General features: G+C 37.3%; 1 protein-coding gene across 1 annotated transcript in view; it reads right to left on the minus strand.

Moving 5' to 3' along the window:
- Positions 1 to 2,349: 2,349 nt before the first annotated feature.
- LOC618087 (membrane cofactor protein) overlaps positions 2,350 to 17,551 on the minus strand; it is a 38,192-nt gene continuing 22,990 nt past the window's right edge. Inside the window, exons 4-7 of the mRNA XM_024976600.2 lie at positions 16,142 to 16,227; positions 15,180 to 15,374; positions 3,138 to 3,323; positions 2,350 to 2,514 (exon numbers count right to left, since the gene is read on the minus strand). Of these exons, the coding sequence (XP_024832368.2) occupies positions 2,411 to 2,514; positions 3,138 to 3,323; positions 15,180 to 15,374; positions 16,142 to 16,227 (571 nt within the window). The 3' untranslated portion in view covers positions 2,350 to 2,410. The remainder of the gene's footprint in view (positions 2,515 to 3,137; positions 3,324 to 15,179; positions 15,375 to 16,141; positions 16,228 to 17,551) is intronic.

Below are 17,551 nucleotides of genomic sequence, written 5' to 3' on the forward strand. Positions count from 1 at the left end.
GTAGCCCACCAGGTTCCTCTGTCCATGGGATTTTCCAGGCAAGAATACTGGCCATTTCCTCTTCCAGGGGATCTTCCTGACCCAGGGATTGAATTCACATCTCCTGCAGTGGCAGGTGGATTCTTCACTGCTGGGAGCCACCTGGGAAGCCCCTCAGATTAGTATACTAATATAGTTAAAAGGTATAGAAAGCAATCAATTTTTAATAGTGTAAAATCTTCAAAGAAAACTGACTTTTAATAATGACAAACTAGAGAAAAATTCTGCTTCCTGATAAAAGGATTTTAACTTATAATGAGCTTTGTTAAATCAACATGAAAAATATTTCAGAAATCACATAGAAAAGTGAACAAAAGACCAATATAAATGACTGCAAACCAAAAAATTTCAGCTTCACTGATAATTTCAATATACAATTAGTACATGACATTACTTTTCACCCATCATCTTATTAAGTTCTAAACAATGTTGGCAAGATAAAGAGGCACTGAATCTGTAGGACTTGACTCTGGAGCTGTAGTTGTTTGAGGACCTGGAAAAATTAATTTTGATTCAATTCACCAGTCTTATCAATACAAAATTATAGAATTAACTTTGATTATTTTCATTTTTGAAGAAAATTATTTCTCGCAATGAATTACTTCTCAGAATGAAAATATACATACTTTCCAAATGGTGCTATTCTATTTCTGGGGAGTTAACCTAAATACATATTTATACAAGTACATTAGCATGTATGCATAATAATATGCACTATGGCTCCGTATTACATAGTGGAAACCCTGGAAATTAATCAATAATAAATCATAGAAGTTATGTGTCCAGAATAAGTTCACAAATCTTAAAAAAACACCACCCACACAGTGTCATATTACATAATTTGTATTCTTAGTTTGTCACTTCGTATTTGCCCCAATTTTTTCACATTCACATAATTAGATCTATCTTATCAGCACTGTATGTCACTAATGATGCTCTTGATACTCGCTTACTGACAAAAAATGACTGAAAACCTCACAAGGAACTTTGATTTATGATATTTAAAACAAAATCCCTATAGTTTATCACCTGTATAAACTTGTCCTCACAATTCTCCTGTTACTTCCTGTTATTTCTAAAACTGAATACATGTTTTAGAAAATCGTTATGAGATGCTTATGGTCAACTCTCAAAAGAGCGCATCAATAAGCATAACATACCACAGTGCACGTTCCCACTAGGGCCATGTGAGCAAACATGAGTGAGTGAGTGTAGATTTCATATGCAGTCTTCATGTATCATCCATAGACATTGCTTTCTTCACAGAACTTCACAGCACCCCCAAGATACTCGAGGAAGTTACGGAGTACCAGATTTACAGGAATTATAAACAGGTATTCTAATTACCATCCTAATATGAATAATTCCCCTCAATCCTTAAAATTACAGGACAATAGGAAGTAAACAAACTGGAAGGCAGTGATTGGCATTTGTTTGAGTCATTCAACAGTGAGAAACTAGAAACCACTGAAATGATGTTACTTGAGTAAGCAGAGCGGTCTGCTCAGGCTAATGCTCTTGCCACTCTTCTCTTGCTTCTGTTGCATCCAAAAAGAAGAAGCCAAAGATAACAGCCTGGACGCAGGAAGATAATCCCTTTCACCGTATCAAGATAGTCTCTCAAGTCTTAGGCAGAGCGGCTGCTCAGTAAACCCTGCCAGAGATCCTCCATTTCATTTCCACAAATAAGGACTTTTGCTGCCCTTCCATTGTTATGCAATTCCCTTTCTGTTGCCAAAAATAAATAAATAAATAAAAGCCAGTAAAGAGAAAAAAATAATTGTATGAGGTGGTTACATTGGGATGGGGAGTAGAAATACAAATCTTATTCTGGAGACAGTAGAAATTTCCCAGTTAAAATTGTACTCTATAAAAAGAACCAAACTGGCTGTTGGCAGGAAAATGAAACATTCCTGGACCCAGATGATACCCTGTACAGATGTCAACAGATCACTTTTACAATGAATAAATTATCAATGTTGATGACACAGAAAACATGCATATTAAAATACAGAAGCCATGGACCTTAATTAATATTGATTTCTACATTAATATTGACTCCAATGAAACTGTAAATTAGGTGAGCTACCTTTAAGACCTTTCTAGACACCAGACACTGTGCTCAGAGCTTTAAATGCATCCTGCTGTTAACTTTACTATCACACAGTGAGGGAGGCATTCAATCATTACACATGTATGTAAAGAAGTTTACATAAATTACCTAAGTTTACAAACCTTTTTACATCTGTGGACTATGACCTATAATTTTAGATTCACTAAGTATAATAGCAAAAATGGCTATAAATGCATTCTTCCTCCTTTTATTACTAAAAGTTCTAGTGAGTGTAAATCACCAGACATTTAAAGGATTTTAAAACATCACAAGGAATTTAAAGGATATTGACAAATATAAGCAGGACTTTATGAAACCTGAGGCATTGGAAGTTGCAGACACCGTAGTGGTAGCAATTGCTTCTGGAAAACAAACAGACAAAAAATATATATAAACTCATTTAATTACTTGGGATTTATTGCTTTCTACTAATATTCACTTACATGAATTATGTTTTTCATACTTATTTAGGTAAAAATGCACATGTGTTAATTTGGGCTTCCCTGGTGGCTCAGATGGTCAAGAATCTGCTTGTAATGCAAACCCAGGTTCAATCCCTGGATAGGAAAGATCCCCTGGAGAAGGGAATGGCAACCCACTCCTGTATTCTTACTTGGAGTATTCCATGGACAGAGGAGCCTGGTGGGCTACAGTCCATCATGGGGTTGCAAAAAGTTGGACACAACTGAGCTACTAACACTTTAATTTACACTAAAAAATGTTTGTGATCTATTTTACATGTAAAGATGTTGAACAAGAGAAATTTATGCATCTGTGTGATGTATGCAACATGCTAAGAGTCTATAAAAGGAAAATCAAAACAAGTTTCTTTGTGAATTAGAAGTCAAACATGTAACATGGAAATGAATATAAGACAGACAAAAGTACTAAAACTGTTTCTTTCCAATTGCTCCATATCATTGAAATCTATTGTGGAAAAAATAAAATCTTTTAAAAAAGAAAAAGGAAACCGACACCTTCATACCTTTTGCAGAGCACTTTGGTAGCTCGGGCTCCCAGGTCCCATTTGCACCACAGACAATTGTGCTACTCCCGTGAAGGTGAAAACCATCATGGCACTGAAATACAACTTGCATATTGTAGTAATATTTTCCTCTAAATCCTGATACTATTGCTCCATTTTCGACGATTGGATAGTCACATTTGACCACTGAAAAGTGGAGAAATTCCATAATTACTGAAAGCTTGCTTTCATATAAGACCAAATATCTAGTGCAAATAATAACTTCCAGTAAAGAGGAAGAAATGAGGAATGAAAGGCAAGATGTTAATCGAAAAAAAGTAAATAAAACAACACAAGACTCTGTGCATTGGAATTCCAGGGAAACAGATGTAGAGAAATCTAATAATGTTTTTCTACCAAAACAGTCTATCATAATAGTTTTTGGCTTTCCTACATTTTTTTTCCAGTACTGACATGTATTGCAAAAGGTCTGACTATCAGATACAAACTCAGGGTAAGTTCAAAAATGACTTTTGATGCTCTTTAGCTCTAGGATTTTTTCAGGTCATGCTGACACTAATTACAGTACCATGTTCTTTTAGAAAGATAGTAAAGACGTTTTTGAGAAGGTAATACTTGAGTACAAATTTAAAACCTGAAAAGAAGCTAGCCATTAAAAAAAAAAAAAAAGGAAATAGTTCTCAGGTGGCAAAAACATACAGGAACTGATGTGCTCAAGAAATACAAAGGTCAGTAGAGTTAGGGCAGTGTTTTCCAAATATTTTCGATTGTAAACCCAGAGATCAACACGTTTTAAGTTTTAAAACACATTTTAAGTGTTAAACCAGTATGCAAACACATGCATAATGCTAGAAGTTAATATTTAGCACCCACAACAGTGTACTGTGGTATATTCCATTCTATCTACCTCTCCAGAAGTAAATTAAAGGTCAGGGCCCTCTAGATTGACTTCAGATCTACTAATGGGTTTTGCAGAATTTGGAAACAAAACAAATCTGTAAAAACGCTGGGCAGGGAAGTGAGTTCAAGAGAACATTTTATGAGATTAATCTGAGCAATAGGCGAGGGCCAAAAATATAGCCTTTTAAGCCAGAAAGATGTTTTCTCCTTTCCTGCGGATCTGAATTTTCATTAGGTATAATTTTTGTTCAGCCAGGAGAACTTATCAATTCTTTTAGTTCAGGTGGTCTAATGACAAATTCTCTTAGCTCTTCTTTATCTGAAACAGTTTTCCTTTATTTCAGCTTCAGTTTTGAAAGATTTCTCTTGAGAGGGAATTCTAGGGTATTCTTTCAGCACATTAGCAGAAGTTATTGTCTTCTGTTCTTCACAGTGTCTTGAGAGAAGTCAGCTGTTACTCTTTCTTTGAGGTGAGGAAGAATGTAACATGCTCTTTGCCTCTCTTACTGGCAGCTTTTTCTTTTGTTTTTAGTCTAATGGGGATCCTTTGGTACATTTTTAGAATTTATTTATCCTGCTAGGGTCAATAAATTCCCTGGGGTGAATCTCTGGGGTGAATGTTGTGGCTCAAATTCAAATAATACAGAATAAAATAAATAGAGAATAAAAAATAAATAGAGAACAAACTTACAGGTACCAGAGGGAAAACAGGGGTGGGATGAATTGGGAGATTGGGATTGACATGTATACTCTACTACGCTTACAATAGATAACTAATGAGAGACTACTGTATAACAAAGGGAGCTCTACTCAATGCTCTGGGTGATGTAAATGGGAAGAATACCTGAAAAATCGTGGATATATATGTGTGTGTATATATATCTCTCTATACACACACACACACACACACACACATATATATATACATCTGATTCACATTGCCATACAGTAGAAACTAACACAACATTATAAAGCAACTATACTCCAATATAAAACAGACAAATAAGTGTCTATACTGTACTTTTTCTATGACACTCCAATTACATGTACATTTACTGCTTGCTACTCTTCCACAGGTGTATACATTTCTCTCTCTCTCTTATGTAATATTTCTTTTGAAATCAGGTTACATTTGTATTGTATTGATTTCAGGTTCACTGATCTTTTCTCTGTTGTGCAACACTGCTGATACTTGTGCTAATGATTTTCTTTAAGTTAGGTTTCAGTTCAGTTGCTGAGTCATGTCCGACTCTTTGTGACTCCTTGGACTGCAGCATGCCAGACGTCCCTGTCCATCACCAACTCCCAGAGCTTACGCAAACTAACTTATGTCCGTTGAGTCTGTGATGCCATCCAACCATCTCATCCTCTGTCATCCCCTTCTCCTCATGCCCTCAATCTTTCCCAGCATCAGGGTCTTTTCCAATGAGTCAGTTCTTCGCATCAGGTGGCCAAAATTTTGGACTTTCAGCTTCAGCATCAGTCTTTCCAACGAATGCTGCTGCTGCTGCTAAGTCGCTTCAGTCGTGTCCGACTCTGTGCGACCCCATAGACAGCAGCCCACCAGGCTCTCCTGTCCCTGGGATTCTCCAGGCAAGAACACTGGAGTGGGTTGCCATTTCCTTCTCCAATACATGGAAGTGAAAAGTGAAAGGGAAGTCGCTCAGTCGTGTCCGACTCTTCACTACCCCATGCATGGACTGCAGCCCACCAGGCTCCTCCATTCATGGGACTTTCCAGGCAAGAGTACTGGAGTGCGTTGCATTGTCTTCTCCATTTCAATGAATATTCAGGACTAATTTCCTTTAGGATGGACTGGTTGCCTCTCCTTGCAGTCCAAGGGACTCTCAAGAATCTTCTCCAACACCACAGTTCAAAAGCATCAATTTTCCTGCACTCAGTCTTCTTTATAGTCCAACTCTCACATCCATACATACTACTAGAAAAACCATAGCTTTGACTAGATGGACCTTTGTTGGCAAAGTAATGTCTCTGCTTTTTAATATGTTGTCTAGGTTGGTCATAGCTTTTCTTCCAAGGAGCAAGCGTCTTTTAAATTCATGGCTGCAGTCACCAGGTGCAGTGATTTTGGAGCCCCCCAAAATAAATTCTCTCACTGTTTCCATTGTTTCCCATCTATTTGCCATGAAGTGATGGGGCCAGATGCCATGGTCTTAGTTTTCTGAATGTTGAGTTTTAACTGTATTACATACAGTTAAACAGTAAAAGTGTACAACTGCTTGCTGTTTAATACATGCAAATAATCATGTATTAACAATACAATAAAGACATAGAAAGTTTCCATACCCCACCAAATTTCCTCATGCCACTTTGTAAACAATGCCCACCAACAACTCTGCCTTCCTCACCCAGCCTACCACTAATCAATTTTCAATCCCTATAGTGTTGTTTGGTCATCAGGTGCCCAATATGCTACTGGAGAAAAACAGAAATGCTCCAGAAGGAATGAAGAGGCTGAGGCAAAGCAGAAACAATGCCCAGTAGTGGATGTGACTGGTGCTGACAGTGAAGTCCAGTGCTATAAGAACAATACTGCAGAGGAACCTGGAATGTTAGGCCCATGATCAAGGTAAACTGGAAGTGGTCAAACAGGAGATGGCAAGAGTGAACATCGACAATTTAGGAATCAGTGAACTAAAATGGACTGTAATGGGCAAATTTAATTCAGAAGAACATTATATCTACTACTGTAGGCAAGAATCTCTTAGAAGAAGTGGAGTAGTCCTCACAGTCAACAAAAGAGTCTGAAATGCAGTACTTGGGTGCAACGACAGAATGATCTCTGTTCGTTTCCAAGGCAAACCATCCAATATCACAGTAATCCAAGTCTATGCCCCAACCACTAATGCCGAAGAAGCTGAAGTTGAATGGTTCTATGAAGACCTACAAGACCTTCTAGAACTAACACCAAAAAAAGATATGTCCTTTTCATCATAGGGGACTGGAATGCAAAAGTAGGCAGTCAAGAGATACCTAGAGTAACAGGCAAGCTTGGGCTTGGAGTACAGAATGAAGCAGGGCAAAGTCTAACAGAGTTTGGCCAAGAGAATGCACTGGTCATGGCAAACACCCTCTTCCAACAACACAAGAGATGACTCTACACATGGACATCAACAATAGTCAATACTGATTGATTATATTATTTGCAGCCAAAGATGAAGAAGCTCTGTACAGTCAGCCAAAAAAAAAAAAAAAAAGACCAGGAGCTGACTGTGGCTCAGGTCATGAACTCCTTATTGCAAAATTCAGAGCTAAACTGAAGAAAGTAGGGAAAACCACTAGGTCATTAAGGTATGACCTAAATCAAATACCTTACGATTATACAGTGGAAGTGACAAATAGATTCAAGGAATCATATCTGATAGAGTGCCTGAAGAACTACAGTTCATGACATTGTATAGGAGGTGGTGATCAAAACCATCCCCAAGGAAAAGAAATGCAAAAAGGCAAAATGGCTGTCTGAGGAGGCCTTACAAATAGCTGAGAAAAGAAGAGAAGCAAAAAGCAAAGGAGACAAGGAAAGATATACCCATCTGAATGCAGAGTTCCAAAGACTAGCAAGGAGAGATAAGAAAGCCTTCCTCAGTGATCAATGCAAAGAAATAGAAGAAAACAATAGAATGGGAAAGACTAGAGATCTCTTCAAGAAAATTAGAGATACCAAGGGAATATTTCATGCAAAGATGGGCACAATAAAGGACAGAAACAGTATGGACCTAACAGAAGCAGAAGATATTAAGAAGAGGTGGCAAGAATACACAGAAGACCTGTACTAAAAAGATCTTAATGACCCAGATAATCATGATGGTGTGATCACTCACCTAGAGCCAGACATCCTGGAGTGTGAAGTGAAGTGGGCTTTAGGAAGCATCACTTCGAACAAAGCTAGTGGAGGTGATGGAATTCCAGTTGAACTATGCTGTTAAGTGCTGCACTCAATATGCCAGCAAATTTTGGAAAACTCAGCAGTGGCCACAGGACTGGAAAAGGTCAGTTTTCATTCCAATACCAAAGAAGGGAAATGCCAAAGAATGTTCAAATTGATGCACAATTGCACTCATTTCACAGGCTAGCAAAGTAATGCTCATTATTCTCCAAGCGAACCTTCAACAGTACATGAACCGAGAACTTCCAGATGTTCAAGCTGGATTTAGAAAAGGCAAATGAAACAATGATCAAATTGCCAAGATCCATTGGATCATTGAAAAAGGACAAAAGTTCCGGAAAAACATCTACTTCTGCTTTATTGTCTACACCAAAGCCTTTGACTGTGTGGATCACAACAAACTGTGAAAAATTCTTAAAGAGATGGGAATACCAGACCACCTTACCTGCCTCCTGAGAAACCTGCATGCAGGTCAAAGGGGAACAGTTAGAACTGGACATGGAACAACAGACTGGTTCCAAATAGGAAAAGGAGTACGTCAAGGCTGTATATTATCACCATGCTCATTTAATTTATATGCAGAGGACATGATGAGAAATGCTGGGCTGAATGAAGCACAAACTGGAATCAAGATTGCTGGGAGAAATATCAATAACCTCAGATATCCAGATGATACCACCCTTAAGGCAGAAAGTAAAGAGGAACCAAAGAGCCTCTTGATGAAGATGAAAGAGAAGAGTGAAAAAAATGGCTTAAAACTCAACATTTATAAAATGAACATCATGGCATCCGGTCCCATCACTTCATGGCAAATAGATGGAGAAACAATGGAAACAGTGATGGGATTTATCTTCTTGGGCTCCAAAATCACTGCAGATGGTGACTGCAGCCATGAAATTAAAAGATGCTCCTCCTTGGAAGAAAAGTTATGACACACCTAGACCACGTATTAAAAAGCAGAGACATTACTTTGCAACAAAGGTCTGTCTAGTCAAAGGTATGGTTTTTCAAGTAGTCATATATAGATGTGAGAGTTGGACCATAAAGAAGGCTGAGCACCAAAGAATTATGCTTTCGAACTGTATGGTGTTGGAATAGACTCGTGAGAGTCCTTTGGACAGCAAAGAGATCAAACCAGTCATCCTAAAGAACTCAATCCTGAATATTCATTAGAAGGACTGATGCTGAAGCTGAAGCTCAATACTTTGGCCACCTGATGCAAAGCGCCGGCTCATTGGAAACAACCCTGATGCTCAGAAAGATTGAAGGCAGGCCGAATAGGGGATGGACAACAGAGGACAAGATGATTGAATAGCATCACTGACTCAATGGACATGAGTCTGAGCAAGCTCCAGAAGACAGTGAAGGACAGGGAAGCCTAGCGTGCTGCAGTCCATGGGGTCTCACAGAGTCAGACAGCTGAGTGACTACAGTACTGTCGCTTTTCCAGAATGTCATACGGAATCACATCCTCTGAGTTTACTTACTTAGGACAATGCATTTCAGATTCATTCCTGTTGTCTGAATTAAAAGCTCATCATCCTTTCCTGCAGAGTATTATAACTATCTGTATGTACCAATGATGTTCCTCCATTTACCAGTTCAAGGACATAAGAGTTGTTTCCAGTATAGGATGATTATGACTAAGGATACTATGAATATTCTCATGCAGATTTTATGTGTACATGTTATCATTTTACCCTGGGTAGCTGAATTATACCTTAAGTATACGTTTAATTGTATGAGAAGTTGCTAAATTGTCTTCCAAATGGTCATACCACTTGCATTCTCATCAGCAGTGCTATCAGAGTCCCAAATATAACATATCCTCACCAAAACATGGAACTGTTAATTTTTTCTTTTTAATTTCATGCATTCTAATAAGTTCTTAGTGGTTTCTCATCATGGTTTTCAACTACATTTCTGTTATTACTAATGATACCGAGCAATGTTTCATGTACTTTTTTTTAACATCCACATTCTTCTTCGGTGGGAAAAATTCTATCCAAATATGTTACCCCTTTTTTGTAAACTGGGCTGCTTTCTTCTTACTGTGTCTTGAGAGTTCTTTATCATCATAGCTAGAAGTCCATTCAGAAATGTTCCTGACAAATATTTTCTCCCAGTCTATGACAAGTTTTTTCTTTCTTCAAACAGTGTGTTTGAGAGAAGTTCTCAGTTTTTAAGAAATCCAGTCTTTTTTTTTTTTTCTTTAAAGAATAATGCTTTTAAGGCTTTTGAAGAAATCTCTGCTAACTCACAAATATTTTCTGTCTTCTCATAGTCTTACAGTTTAGGTTTTACATTTGAATCTGTGATCGAACACCTCTTCCAGCCATGATAGTATGAAACTGCAAATCCACCACCAGAAGAAAAATGGCTGAAAACACATGGAGACCAAAAGAAACATGTTACTAAACAATCAGTAGTTGACTGAAGAAATTAAAAAGGAAATAAAAGATATCTTAAGACTAAGGAAAATAGAGACAATCCATCCCAAATCTATGTAACACAGGAAAAACAGTTCTAAGACAGAAATTTGTAGGCATACAGGCCTACCTTAAGAACAAGAATAATCTCAAGTAAACAATCTAAATTTACACCTATGTACAAAAAATAGAACAACCCTCTCTGCAAGTTTGTGGAAGGTTAAAATAATAAAGAAAAGAGTGGAAGTAAATGAAATTGAGACTGAAAATCAATGAAAATAAGAGCTGGTTCATTGAAAAGATAAAATTGACAAACACATAGCCATACTCATCAAGAAACAAAAGAAAGGATCCGAATAAATAAAAAGTAAAAGAGAAGTTACTATCAATACCACAGAAATACAAAGGATCATAGAGAATACTATGAATAATTATATATCCAAAATTGGAAAACCTGGAATAAGTGGATAAATTCCTAAAAAGATATTATCTGCTAATGCTGAGTCCAGAAAAAATAGAAAATGCTGCTGCTGCTGCTAAGTCGCTTCAGTCGTGTCCGACTCTGTGCGACCCCATAGACGGCAGCCCACCAGGCTCCCCAGTCCCTGGGATTCTCCAGGCAAGAACACTGGAGTGGGTTGCCATTTCCTTCTCCAGTGCATGAAAGTGAAAAGTGAAAGTGAAGTTGCTCAATTGTGTCCCGACTCTCAGCAACCCCTTGGGCTACAGCCTACCAGGCTCCTCCGTCCATGGGATTTTCCAGGCAAGAGTACTGGAGTGGGGTGCCATTGCCATCTCCAAATAGAAAATGGGGATAGAACAATTACTAGTAATGAAATTGAATTAGTAAATAATTTCCAGCAAACAAAATCTAGGACTCCGTGGGTTCGCAGATGAATTCTATTACACATTTAAAGAATAGGTAAATTTTGCTTCAAAAGACACTCTATAGGAATAAATAAAATGAGCCAAAGACTGAGGAAAATAGAACTACCATATGATCCAGCAATTTTACTTCTGGGTATTAACCCAAAGAAAACAAAACACTAATTCGAAAAGATTTGTGCAGCCCTTTTTTCATTACAGCATTTTTTTTTTTCAATACCTAAGATATGAGAAGACTCTTGAGAACAACCAGTCCATTCTGAAGGAGATCAGCCCTGGGATTTCTTTGGAAGGAATGATGCTAAAGCTGAAACTCCAGTACTTTGGCCACCTCATGCGAAGAGTTGACTCATTGGAAAAGACTCTGATGCTGGGAGGGATTGGGGGCAGGAGGAGAAGGGGACGACAGAGGATGAGATGGCTGGATGGCATCACTGACTCAATGGATGTGAGTCTGAGTGAACTCTGGGAGTTGGTGATGGACAGGGAGGCCTGGTGTGCTGCGATTCATGGGGTTGCAAAGAGTCGGACACAACTGAGCGACTGAACTGAACTGAACTGAAGATATGAAAGCAACCTAAGTGTCCTGATAGAATAATGAATAAAGAAGATATGGTGTATATAAAATGGAGTATTACCTAGTCATAAAAAGAATGAAATCTTGCCACTTGCAATAGCGTTGATGGACATAGTGGGAATTATGCAACGTGAAATCACCATGTGATTTCAGTTATATGTGGGATCTACAAAATAAAAAAAAATAAACTAATAAAACAAAAAGGAAACAGATTCATGAATATAGAGAACTAGTGATTGGCAGAGAGGAGGTGGCTGGCAAGAGGAGGAAAATAAGTGGATTAAAATGCAAAATCTTCTAGTTATAAAATAAGTTATGAGGTTATGATACACAGACTAGACAATACAGTCAACAATTCTGTACTTATTTTAAATGGTGACAGATGGGAACTAGACATCATGGTGATCATCTTGTTATGTATGTAAATGTGGAATCATTATGTTGTACATCTGGTTTTTGCATTAGGGCAATGCTGTCCTTGAAATGAATTGTGAAAGATTCTCTCCTCTTGTATTTTTTAAGGCTTTGTGTTTGTGTGTGTGTGTGTATGCATGCTAAGTCATTTCAGTCGTGTCCAACTCTTTGTGACCCTATGGACTGTAGCCCCTCAGGCTCCTTTGTCCATAGGATTCTCCAGGCAAGAATACTAGAGTGAGTTGCCATGCCTCCTCAAGGGGATCTTCCCAACCCAGGGATGGAACCTGTGGCCCCTGACACTTCTGCAATCCAGGTGGATTCTTTACTGCTGAGCCACTGGGGAGGCCCAGTGGCTTTGTGTAGAACTGCCATTATTTATTGCTTAAATGTTTGGTGGAGTTCACCAGTAAGGATACACGGTTTGCAGTACTCTTTGTTGAGAAGGTTTAAGTTGTCAAATTTATAGGCATACAGTGGTTTGTTTTTTTCCTTATTATTCTTTTTTTTTAATTTAAATTTATTTATTTTAGTTAGAGGCTAATTACTTTACAATATTGTATTGGTTTTGCCATACATAAACATGAATCCGCCACGGGTGTACATGTGTTCCCAATCCTGAAACCCCCTCCTGCTTCCCTCCCCATACCATCCCTCTGGGTCATCCCAGTGCACCAGCCACAAGCATCCTGTATCCTGCATCAAACCTGGACTGGTGATTGGTTTCCTATACGATACTATACATGTTTCAATGCCATTCTCCCAAATCATCCCCCCCACCTCCCTCTCCCACAGAGTCCCAAGACCAGAAACTATAAAACTCTTAGAGGAGAACATAGGCAAAACACTCTCCGACATAAATCACAGCAGGATCATCTATGACCCATCTCCCAGAATATTGGAAATAAAAGCAAAAATAAACAAATGGGATCTAATTAAAATTAAAAGCTTCTGCACAACAAAAGAAACTATTAGCAAGGTGAAAAGACAGCCTTCAGAATGGGAGAAAATAATAGCAAATGAAGCAACGGACAAACAACTAATCTCAAAAATATACAAGCAACTCCTACAGCTCAATTCCAGAAAAATAAACGACCCAATCAAAAAATGGGCCAAAGAACTAAAGAGACATTTCTCCAAAGAAGACATACAGATGGCTAACAAACACATGAAAAGATGCTCAACATCACTCATTATCAGAGAAATGCAAATCAAAACCACTATGAGGTACCATTTCACCCCAGTCAGAGTGGCTGCGATCCAAAAGTTTACAAGCAATAAATGCTGGACAGGATGTGGAGAAAAGGGAACCCTCTTACACTGTTGGTGGGAATGCAAAGTAGTACAGCCACTATGGAGAAAAGTGTGGAGATTCCTTAAAAAACTGGAAATAGAACTGCCATACAACCCAGCAATCCCACTGCTGGGCATACACACCGAGGAAACCAGAAGGGAAAGAGACACATGTACCTCAATGTTCATCACAGCACTGTTTATAATAGCCAGGACATGGAAGCAACCTAGATGTCCATCAGCAGATGAATGGATAAGAAAAGCTGTGGTACATATACACAATGGAGTATTACTCAGCCATTAAAAAGAATACATTTGAATCAGTTCTAATGAGGTGGATGAAACTGGAGCCGATTATACAGAGTGAAGTAAGCCAGAAAGAAAAACACCAATACAGTATACTAACACATATATATGGAATTTAGAAAGATGGTAATGATAACCCTGTATGTGAGACAGCAAAAGAGACATAGATGTATATACCAGTCTTTTGGACTCCTTATTATTCTTTAAACGTCTATAGGATATTTTATGATGTTCTCCTTTTCAATCTTGATATTGGTGATTTTGTCTTTGTTTTCCTGTCAGACTGTCTATGGATTTATATATTTTATCCATATTCTCCAAAAACCAAGCTGATTTCTTTGATTATCTCTGTTTTGTTTCTCTTTTCAATTTCATGGTCTCCAATTTTATTATTTCCTTTTGTTTTCTTATTTTAGATTTAATTTGCTCTTCTTTTTAAATTTCTAATGGTAGAAGCATAGATGACTGATTTCTGTTTTTCCAACATAAGTATTTCATATTATAAATATCCTCTGAGCAAAACTTTTGCAAAACTTTTGCTGTATCCCACAAATTTTGGTATGTTAATATGCTGTTCATTTTTAATCAATTAAAAACAGTTTCTATTTCCCTTGTGACTGCTTCTTTGACTCATGGGTTACTTAAAAGTGTCTCGCACACTTTTCAAGTATTTGGTTTGATTTCTACATTCATCCCATTGTGATCAGGTTAATGTACTGGTACTAGTTTCGATGTTATGGAAATAAATATGTTAAAAATATTACCTAAAAATGATATTACAGAATGTCCCATTGTACACTGGGAGAAACTAATATTTTGCTATCATTCAGTGGATCCTTCATCAAGAGCCACATCCCCTCCAGTGTCTCCCCACTTTTAGCTAATGTGAAGTTGTTAAAATAAGCTTTGTCCAGAGTTTAACAATCTTATCAGTGAGAAGGTTAGTCTTTTAATGTTCCTGAAGCCCGAGCTCTCAGAGGTCTTATTCTACAAGATAAAACTTGCTTGTTTTTTAAGCCACAGTGTGTTCAGTTTTCTGATGCTTGCAAACAAACAACAACAACAACAAATCCAAAAGCTCTAGCTCACGCACATACACAGTAGTTCATGACGTATAAGTTGAAATGCCAAGAACATGTTGAGTGACTGGTGGGGAACTCTACAATTAGAACTTTTTAAATTTGATTTGAGCAATATTAAATTAAATTAGAGGTCAATTTAGTAGGAAGAGCAATTACATGGGAATCTTTTGTTTACTTGTAGATAAACATATTTTTGAAGTGTTTCCACAGTATTTAGATTCAGGAGGAAATACATGGAAATATTATTACCTTTACACTCTGGTGGGTCACTGCTCCATCTGTTATGATCAACACAAATAAGGGTGGTTTCCCCAATAAGAGAATATTCATCTGGCCCATGAGAAGGATCACACCTGTATATTACCACTTCACTGTATCGATATACTTCCTTATACTGGGTGAATCTTCCATTTGTTATATTTCCAGGTGTTGCACACAGAATTACTTAAAAAGGGAGGAAAAAGGACATGAAGTAAAAGTAAAATATTAAGACAGCATTAGCAAAGTCCTATGAATTGCCTTCATATAATTCATTAACATATGATTAATATACTCCAGTTTTGAATTCAATATCTGTTTAGAAGAAAGCCTCTATATGAATATGAGTTATCCCAAATTCAAGCCATTAATGTAGAAAAAACTTATTTTCTGAAATATGAAATACATATTTATCTGCAAGACCATGCTAAGTTTTGCTCTTATCATCATGAAAGATGCTGACAATTTAATGCTAAAATATACTTGTGATTAAAAAGGTAACTCAGTGCTAGCTGAACAATACTTTATGATTTACAAATATCTCCATTCACAAATTGGTTGTTCACATTAATATTGAGTATTACTATCATTTTTCACTTTCATTCCGATGATGTATGCTTAAATTTTTCATATATAGCTGTTAAACCAGATATTGAAGTAACTTGCAAAAATATAAAACAATGACACAATTCCTACTATTTGTTTTGGAAAATCTTGACTTTTCATAAAAATATGTATATATGTATATTTATATGTATTGCAGCTAACACTTCTTAAAAATGAATTAATAATTATTTTTAAAACTTTTCATTTTTAATTGCAATATAATAAATATCAATTGACATAATCCATATGAAGAGAAGTTCTTTGGTGTCTATGTTAATTTAAAAGCATAAAGAGGTCATAAAGTTTGAGAACTGCTGCTCTATATCCTAAAGAGAAGACATACATACTTTCACAAATTGGGAGATTATCACTCCAGTTCACATTATCTCCAGAAATTTCACAATATATAACTTTTGCTCCAATCAGATAAAAACTAAATGAGAGAAAAAAGTTAGCATGTCCTTTAAGCAATTACAAGATGTATATAATAATAAAAAATGTTTTATATGATGGTTTTTCTGTACTATAGTAATTTGAGTGATAAATTTCTTAATATAATGGATGTCCTAAATCTGCAACTCAAAGAGTTTCTGCATGTGGACCCACTTTGGCCTACAGTAAAATGTGTAAATTACTGTCATGCTGGTCAGTGCAGCCCCTCTGCTCCCTCTGACAAGTGTGTTACACACTGACTTCTACTCTTTGCTCACACCATTTTGCTCAGTAAGGGCTGAGCAGAGAGATTGGGGCCCTAGAACTTGCCTGCCTGGATTCAAGTTCCAGCTCCATGACTGCCTTGAGCTTGGGAAATCCCTTGCTGCTGCTGCTGCTGCTAAGTCGCTTCAGTTGTGTCCGACTCTGTGCGACCCCATGGACAGCAGCCCACCAGGCTCCTCTGTCCACAGGATTCTCTGGGCAAGAACACTGGAGTGGGTTGCCATTTCCTTCTCTGGGAAATCCCTTAATGCTTCCTTAAAGCTTCCCCTACATAACTAGTGGGATTGTTCTGAGGATTGGATGAGTTAGTCTCTGGCACATAGTGAGTACTAGGTAAATTTTAACTTTTATTAATATTTTTTTTAGATCAGAATACAAACCCACCTTATTTTATTGCTCTTAACTTTTTGAGATTTTAACAAGCTGAAGATGTATGGCAACCCTGCATCAAGCAAGTTTCTTTGTGCCATTTTCCCAACAATGTTTGCTCACTTTATTTCTCTTGTCACATTTTGATAAATATCACATATTTAAAACTTTATTACTACTATTATATTTGTTGTGGTCATCTGTGATCTATGGTATTTAATGTTATGACTCACTGAAGGTTCAGATTATGACCATTCCCTTCTCCAGGGATCTTCCCAACCCACGGATTGAACCTGGGTCTCCCACATTGCAGATAGATTCTTTACCATCTGAGTCACTAGGGAAGCCCTAACAATTTTGGCAATATGCCATTTTAAAATTAAGATATGTACACTTTTTAGACATAATTCCATTACATACTTAGTAGTCTATGGTATAGTGTAAACATATGTAAAAAATTCATTTGACTTGCTCTATTGCAGTGGTCTGGAACTGAACCTGTAATATCTCCGAGGTATGTCTTCACCTTCCTAGGAGTAGCACAGGAATACTCCTACTTGATGAAATCTTCTCTGATGATTTAAATTCACAATATGCTCTCCTCCTTCTGGAAGTTCATTGTAATGATTGTGAGTGATTCTATGTATTTGATACTACTTCTTACTTACTAT

Source organism: Bos taurus, chromosome 16 (genome assembly GCF_002263795.3).
Source record: "Bos taurus isolate L1 Dominette 01449 registration number 42190680 breed Hereford chromosome 16, ARS-UCD2.0, whole genome shotgun sequence".
In the NCBI taxonomy this organism is placed as follows: domain Eukaryota; kingdom Metazoa; phylum Chordata; class Mammalia; order Artiodactyla; family Bovidae; genus Bos; species Bos taurus.